Source organism: Humulus lupulus, chromosome 6 (genome assembly GCF_963169125.1).
Source record: "Humulus lupulus chromosome 6, drHumLupu1.1, whole genome shotgun sequence".
NCBI classification, from domain to species: Eukaryota; Viridiplantae; Streptophyta; class Magnoliopsida; order Rosales; family Cannabaceae; genus Humulus; species Humulus lupulus.
In genome coordinates, this window is record NC_084798.1 from 37,309,400 (window position 1) to 37,318,515 (window position 9,116).

The 9,116-nt window shown below is 41.0% G+C and overlaps 1 protein-coding gene across 1 annotated transcript; it reads left to right on the forward strand.

Annotated features, from left to right (window-relative positions):
• The first annotated feature begins 6,979 nt into the window (after positions 1-6,979).
• Positions 6,980-8,113, forward strand: LOC133784982 (uncharacterized). Its single transcript, XM_062224243.1, has 2 exons — positions 6,980-7,147; positions 7,262-8,113. The coding sequence occupies exons 1-2, from the start codon at positions 6,980-6,982 to the stop codon at positions 8,111-8,113; spliced, it is 1,020 nt and encodes a 339-aa protein (XP_062080227.1).
• The last annotated feature ends 1,003 nt before the right edge of the window (positions 8,114-9,116 follow it).

Consider the following 9,116-nt stretch of genomic DNA (forward strand, 5'->3'; position numbering starts at 1 on the left):
CAGTTCAGATTTTGGATCAGAAGGACAAAGTCTTACGGAATAAGACAATTCCGTTAGTGAAAGTATTGTGGAGAAATAACAAGGTCGAGGAAGCGACCTGGGAGTTGGAGACAGTGATGCGGGATCAGTATCCTGAGCTATTCAGGTAAATTTCGAGGACGAAATTCTCATTAGGAGGGGATAGTTGTAACGACCCCAAATTCGCTAATGAAGCTTAAGGGTCTTGATTAGTGTGCCGGGAGGGCATAATTGGGTTAAATATGGTTTGCATGAATATACTGATTTAAATGCTTAATTATATGATTAAAAATGCTTTTATGGTTATATTGATGTTAATGTGATATATATATGGTATATGTGAGAACCACATTATTATGCGGGTAGGTTTGCGGAGCACGACTCGAGGCGATCCTAGGGCTAGATAGCGGGGAAAAGTCACAATGGGGCTTAGCAGTTGACTTTGGATAAGTCAGGGGTATTTTAGGTATCGGGTAGTTATTTAGACTATCGGGTTATGAAAATAAATATATGGAGATATATTTGAGGTTAGGAAGTCTAGGCGAGAATATTGGGGAATTTTACCGTTTTGCCCTCGGGGACGTTTCCAGCACCCCGAGCCTCAGGATTTACTTAACGGGATAAGATTATGCTAAAGCTTAAGGAAAATAGTAGAAAGAAATAAACCGACCCTTTCTCCTTCTTAGCTCTTAGCTCTATTCTCTCTCAAGGAAAAAAACATAAGAATGAAACAAAGGAATTTGCTGGAATTTGAGCTGGGATCTCAGAGGAATTCAGAAGGGAGATTAGAGGCTAGCTCAAGGATTAGTCAGGGAACATTGATTCAAGGCTAAGGTAAGAATTAAACTGTGTTTTGAAGTTAGAACTTTGAGCTTCTGGCTGAGTAATGAGGTGATTGTGATATTGATGTTTAAGGTTGAATTGGAGCTGGAAAACTTGGGAATTAACAGGGATTCTGCTTAGAAAAGGAGTTCAACTGAAGAGGTAAGTTATAATTCATGATTTAGAGGCTTAAATTCGAGTTTTGCATGGTTTGTTTTAGTGTTTGAAGTTCTTGAGTTTCAGAGATTGAAGATGAAATTTCTATGAGTTTAGGATGGGTTTTTCTGTTGAATTGTGCTGTTAGAGTTGTTGTAAAAATGTTGGGATTAATTGTTGTTGAAACAGGGAACTTTGGGGTGATTTTGGGTAAGGTTTTAAGCTTGGAAATGGAGGGATTTATGGGTTCGAAGGGAAGGGTCGCGACTCTGTTGTAGAGCGTTGTGGCCCTAGGATGAAGATGAGCCCAGGAGGGCTCGACTAAGGGTGAGCGTCGCGGCGCCCAAGGCAAGGGCCGCGGCGCGTGTCTCCTTCCAGGCATGCCCTTGGTTCTGTTTTGAGGTCAGGGCTGTGGTTAGGCTTCAAGGGCTGTAGCCCTTAGGTGCACACTTGAATGTTTAGGGTTTTAAAGCACGAGAATCTAGCCTAGGGTGCTCGGGATTGATTTCACCACCGTGCTTGGTGGAATTCAGATTCCTGGAAGTTGGTTTTGTATCCGGAAACCCTTATTTGAATATTAATGGAACCCTACACCTTGGTTGTGACTACGTGATAAAAGCTTAGGCTCGGGAACGGATCGTGCTTGAGGAGCATTGCTCGTAATCTGAAACCGCAAAGATCAAAGGTAAGAAAACTGCACCTGGTTGAATATATCTAATGGGACTAAGGGTTCCCTATTGTGTATGCTTGAAAAGATGGTATTATTCCATGCAAGCTAATTAGTAAACCAACGGCCTAAGGGTGCCAAGGGTTACACTAGCGCACAGGGTGCGGCTTGGCCACTGGTAGCCGAGGACAACTTAATATGCACTGAGCTCGGTTTAAGTGGGCCGGAGTCAGTGGGATAAACAGAGGGTGCGGCCTAAGTTGTCAGCCCTGATTATTATGTGATATGAATGTTATAAGTGATTGATTGCATCCTCTATTCTGAATATATGTGATGAATGATTAATGTGGATTATTTGATGAGAGTTCATGCTTAGTGAATTTAATATCTATTATTATTGTTTGTGTTGCACATGTTTTCTTGTTGGGCCTTGGCTCACGAGTGCTACATGGTGCAGGTAAAGGCAAGGGCAAGCTTGAGCAGCCTTGATTAAGAGAGCTCTGCGAGCGGAATGTACTTGGCCAGCTGCTCAGCCGCCACGGTTGAGGTTTAGACAAGGACGCGAGACCCAGAAATTGTTCATTTTGCCTTAGTATGGCTGACAGTTGTCTGTGTTATTTGGGAGTCTGTAATCCAACTTTTAAACTCTGTTACTTTTGGGATCCCATGTATGTAACTGCTTAGTTATATGAAATGAAAATTTTGGGACCAAAACCTTTTTAACCCTAGCTCATACATGTTTAGTGACACGTTTTTAAATTAATGACTTGATTAGCAAGTCTTGCACTTTTATATGTACACAGTGTAGCAGTCCTGGCTATCCAGGGCATTACAGTTTCCCTTTCATCTTTAGGAGCCATAGGATCCTTGTGTGCATCGACATTTTCAGGAGGTGGAGGGTTCCTTATGGAGGCTTTCAGCTAATCTCCTTCTAGGTGGACATCAACCTCTTGTCATTCTCTCAAATGCTTAGAACGTCTCAACATCTTTCCCTGCTGGAATCAATAGAAGAACAGTGGCTTGACACTTATCCTTCCCACAGACGGCACCAAACTGTTGACAGTAAGAACTTGTCAACTAAGTTAGATTAAGGATTTTTTGAGTTGTAAAGGAAATGAACTTAAATCGACTTATCTTCCCACAAACTTTCTAATATTTCTAAGAACTTAAAACGTGAACATTAGAATGGCGAATAGAGAGAATGTAGAAAATATGTGTATTGCTTAACAATGGTTGGTTACAAAGTTCCAAAATTCCCCCCATTCTCAGGTGAAGGGAGGTCATATTTATAGGAGAGCACTATTGGCTCAATGTACATGGTGGTCCCGGGGAGACAAGGCCCTACACATGCAGACTACAGGTGGTAGTGGTGTTAGGAAAGTGGTAATTGGTTCTAGTACATGCCAAAGGTTTGTGGGAGCACGTCAATTTTAGTACCAGGTTGTACCTCCATCATCTATCTAGTACGAACGTCAGAGGTTGGCTGGGAAGGACCACATCAGATACCTAACTAGTACGACTACTACTTGTCCGGTGTGGAGATTAGGATCAGACACCTCAGGTCTTCAGGGCCGTACCCCCATACGTATTTCGTACCTGGGGTCGACAATGTGTGCCTCTTGCCTAGCGCGGTCATTATGTTCATGCCTTAACTCTTCTTGGCTTGTTTTTTCATTCTGTACATGTATGACCTCTTTGAGTCATGTGTAGGATTTTCTCTTCACAAGGCATCCTATTCTTATGACCTTTAAATGTTGAAGTCCTTATGGGTCATCATGGAGGACACGATCCCAAAATGCATGGGAGGCAAGATCCTCGCAAGATGCTTGACGCGGGGTGAAGGACCATGTGCAAGGCTACGCCTCGCGAGATGCTAGCATGAGGCAGAGGCTCATGGGCGAGGGTGTGCCTTGCGAGATGCTGACGTGAGATGGAGGTCTGTGGGCGAGGCCATGCTTCACGAGACGCCCTTGGCTTGAGGCACCCTTCCAGGAACGAGGCTCCTCCAGGGGCAAGGCGTCCTCTAGGTGCAAGGCGCCCTCCTAGTTCGAGGCCTCTCCAAGCGCAAGGCGCTACCATCAATGTGAGGTCACAACCCCCGCGAGAGGCCACCCCCTTTGGTGCTACTTTTCCTTGGTACGAGTTGGCTTGTCGATGATGCATGACACTTTAAGTAAGGTGTCAAGTGATCTCACACAGGGTGCGCTTGGTGCCAGATTGTTATCGTTTGTTTCCTATGCTTATCTGATGCCTTGGGGGACATGTAATGAAGGTCTTTTAAGAGTGGGAATTTTTTGGCGACCACATGTTTCTTGTTGGCTCATTTCTTAGAGACCCTTACTTATTTCAACATGGGATTATATGTTTTTCCTTGTGGATTTTTGGCATTCACACATAGGAAAAGTCCTGCAAATATGTCAGACATCTAACATTTAAACTATAAAGCAAAGTCTATAAAAATTAAAACTATAAAGCAAAGTCTATAAAAATGCGAAAATTTTAAAACTTTAAACTTTATTAACACTTGTCTTTACAAAGTCGGAATATAAACTAAACTTATACGATAATACAAGACTTCTGAAAATCCTATTCATAAAAGTCATTGCTACTGAGTCTTAAGTCCACAAGTTGTCTAAGTATCAAGCCTCACCTGAAAAAGGTTGGAGCAACAAAATAATGAGCTAATGCCCAGTAAGTAAATATCATGAAATGCATGGATGCATACACAATTCATTGTGACTAAAGATGCATGATGGAATATGCAAGCATAATCATGAATATAAAAGGATGACCATAAAAGTCCACACTCTGTCATCATTGTCTCAAATAATCAAATACTCACACGATAATTAAGTGTCTGCTCTTAGTAGTTGCTAAACAACATAAGCTCTAGTTTATCTTCTATCACAAAACCAAGTTTAATATAAGCCTTCAACTAGGGTTCAACTACAGCCTTTCACTAAGGCGTGTCGGCAAATTTAGGAACACCCATTTGTATAAACTATCTACAGAGAACCTTTACCTTCTTGCCCCGCTAGTAAATTCGCGACTAAAAATTAATTATAATCCCCCTTAACAAGCATTGCTGATTATGCATTCCACTGTATCGATTCTTAAACAACTCATAACTTAGTATTGGCCATATATGACGAAAATTATATTTTTCTCATGATACTGAGCTTGATATTTCTCTTAGACTTATTCTAGAATTTAATGTGTTTTCGAGACTCTCTACCTGAATCAAAAACCTATTTTTGGTCCCTTAATACACTTAGAACATTTTTATTTTATACTTAGGTTCACTCAGACCGCTCACACATTAACTGGTTTTATGAATTATCTTATTCTCACTCGAGCTTACACTGTCCTTGACAGAGATATTAACTCCTTATAACACTATCTGGGTTAGACACGTTTATTGTAAAATTATGCTAAGGTGGACGGGTAATGTATCACGACCTTAGGCTCACAATTATGATTCTGGTATAACTCATGAAAACCTGGTTCAAAGCCTTTGACTATTCTATAAGTCAGATCTCATATTAAGGCTTGCAAATCATAATACAAACCTAAACGTACAAAATTCTAACCGTATATGTTAACCCTGAGACTGGGGAAAGGAACACGTACTTATGCCACCGGGTCAACTAGACAATAATAATATATGGGTACCCTTTAGAGTACTATAATTGGTCATGGATCATAAGTAAATCCTTTAAGGTCATATTTGGCATAGCTTCCCAAATCGGGTTTATCTAACCATACTTTTTGGTTGATTACCTTTACTAACCATAGTTCGAGCATAACTCGAATTCGTCCCTAACTTACACCAATCCTAATATTTCATCAGCAGTTCAGCTCACGAAGATCAAAACCAATAATGGTATTAACATGCAAGATAACTGACTAATAACCAAAGTTAACTCTAGAAGTCAACTTGGGAGTTAGATAAATAATTCGGAGCTAACATGCAGCTCTACAACATGTCCATAAATCAGTAGTGGAGACCCAAGTCTCAACACTAGTATTTCAATCATAAATTCCCAACAAGAGTAATCATTTAATTTTCGAGGGCATTAATAATATCATGGATGTAAGTGAATTCACACTAGCTCATCGAGACTCCTAGGTTTACCCAACATACTTATCTCCTGTCCAAAACATCAAGGTAGCTAACCAGGCCATCCACACAAATTCACATTTTTTGAACCGGATTATACAATATCACAATGGAGCATAAGCACCCCTAGGATCATGAAGAATCCTTAGTTTTACTGGTATACTTATCTCCTGGCAAAAATGTCACAGTCGCGATCCAGACCACAAATCTCTCGCGTGGAGCATAAGTACCCCTAGTTATTGTCTCTAAATGAGCCATTTCTCACTAGTGTAAAAATTCATAATTCTAGCAACAATACACTAGTTGATTCATATAGTAACCACAAAAGCCAAAGATTGACTTAACATATCAAATCACAACACACAAATTTCATCATTGACCCGACATTCATAAATATAATATAATCTCAGGCTTAGAGTCAACCATTCACAATCCCATAAACAATACAATCAAAAAACCCATGCATCATAGAATCCATTCATATCCATATTCAAGGCACATAAAATCAAGCAATTCATATGCAGTCACCAGATCAAGAATTTCATACATATGAGCAAGTAGTTCACATAAGGTGAGATCTACTTACCTCTGGCCTTAGATAAATATGATTGCTCTGCAAGAGATATCATCCAATCATTTCTCATAGTCTTTAATCCTATTCAAGGATCAAAATTGTGTTAATCACTAACTCACTAAAATATACACTTTTAAATTTAGTGCATAGCAAGGGCAATATAATAATTGAAATGATAATATTAATTATCATCTACTAGTAGCCCTGAACTCAAAATCATAACCACTTAATAAACTTATCCACATAACCCTTATTATTATTAGTATTGACCCAAATCATACTAATATTCATATTGGTACAAATAATAATAAAGTAACTCATGTATAACATCAAAGCGGTACAAGTACAGATGACTTAAAACGGGGTCCTTAATTGTGAATGGCCCACATGCATATTTAATACGCCTAAACATGCATATCTAGTCATGTTATAATATAGCTCACATATTTGTATAATGATACACATAAATATCACATAATCATATAATCCCAAAATTTGCCATCCTAGCCCCCTAATCAAGGCCCTAAGCCTTATTAGGAAATTTGGATCGTTACACAAGTACTACAATGCAGCAGTACGGGCATCAAAGGTGGATGAGTTTTCCACCTTGACTCAAGGGAACATGACGGTGACAAAGTACGCACTAAAGTTTGATAAACTTGCCAAGTTCACGACAGATTTAGTGCAAACCAATGAAACTAGAGTAGACCGGTTTGTTGGAGGTTTAAAGCCTATGATAGCCAAAGATGTGGAGATTGTATTGATAGAGGGCAACAATACATATGCTCAGGTTCTGGAAAGGGCTCTCACTGCTGAAAGAATGGAAGACAGAATCTAGAAGGAAGGTGCTGCTAAAAGAGAGGTAAGGAAGAACGCCTCCCAAGGTCATAATGCTAATGATCAGAAAAGGAAAGGAAGTGACCAGGCAGGGCAGTCAAGCCAAGATAAGAGCGCCAGAGATAATAAGGGAAATCATCACAATGGTAACAAGGAATGGGTATGGTGCCCAAAATGTGATAAATGTAAGAAGCATCACCAAGGCGAATGTCGGGCAAACGCATGTTATGGTTGTGGCAAGGAAGGACACATCAGGAAGAACTGTCCACAGAAGACTCGGAAAGGGGTTAAAGAACACCACAAGAAGGATGATAATCTAGTTCTAGCACGTGTGTTCGCTCTCACCAAGCCTCAAGCAGAAGCAAGCACTTCCATGGTCTCAGGTCAGATTTTTATCGCTGGAATTGATTGTCATGTTTTAATTGATTATGGAGCCACTCATTCTTTTGTTTCTAAGATAATATTAGATAGATTTAATAGACCCCATGAGATGCATGCTAAGGGGTTTGGGACCATGTTACCAACTGAAGAGGTGGTAATATCTAGGAAGTGGTTTAGAGCTTTGCCTTTGAGGGTAGATGATAGGGAGATATATGTAGACTTGATTGAACTGGATATGTCCGATTTTGACGTAATCCTTGGGATGGATTGGCTAACAAAGTACAACGCTACCATCGATTGCAAGAAGAAAGTGGTGGTGTTTAAGCTTGATGGAGAAGAGCCTTTTTCGTTCATGGGAATAGCAACAGGACTACGAATTCCCATCATTTCAGCGTTAGAAGCTGGGAAGATGTTACTGCATGGATGCATGGGATTTTTGGCAAGCGTGGCTAATACAACAGAAATGGGGACGCAGAGACCGAAAGACACGAGAATAGTACGCGACTACTTGGCTAATATGCATGATGTTAGGGCATGACCCCCTTGATTGTTGTATGTTATGTGTGTGATTTGTGGACTTGTTGGTTATGGTTGCTTGATGAGATTGGGAGGTGGTTTTGGATGTTGTTATCATGCCTGATGTGCGGCGTCATTGATTGTAGGCATATTGCGGTAATGCCTCAGCAATCAATCAAACTCCGCAGTAATAGGGCCGAGGATGACAACTAGGATTAGGACCCTCCACCTACCCCACCGAATTGGCAACAGTTATTTGCCAAGATGGAAGCTAGACTTCATCAAATAGAAGAAGAGCTTCGACAGTTGAGGCAGCAGCCCCTCCTCAGGGCATTGGGTTACAGGTTCCACAGGCTGTGGCACCAATGCCAGGCCAGCCTGCTGTGGAAAATAGGTGGGAACCTTTGTATGAGAGGTTCAGGAAGCAGCATCCTCCCACATTCGAGGGTGGCCCAGACCCACTGCAAACAGAGCAGTGGATGAACATGATTTCTTCCATCCTGGATTTCATGAGGGTCAAAGAGAGTGAGAGAGTAGCCTGTGCCAGCTACATGTTGAGAGAAGATGCCCACATCTGGTGGGATGTTGTGTCTCAGAGAAGGAATGTTATATTCAGAAATATATTCAATGAGAAATATTACAATGTTGGAGTCTGAGCTACAAAGGCTGATGAGTTTACAAACCTAACTCAGAACCAGATGACGGTTACTGAGTATACCTTGAAGTTTGATCGATTAACAAAGTTCGCGCTGAATTTGTTGCCTACTAACATGGCACGGAGAGATCGGTTTGTGCGAGGATTGAATGTTATGATCATTTATGACATTAAGATAACCTTGGATCCGGGAACTACCACCTAAGCACAGGTAGTGGAGAAGGCCCTTACAGCTAAGGGGGTCAAGGATCAGATATGGAGAGAGGGTGTTGCTAGGCGCGATGCTCAGAGGACAGTGCCTCCTATTACTGGATCTAGCTGGGGTAGTGGCCCCAGTGAGCAGAAGAGAAAGTCCCATATTCTTTTGTGC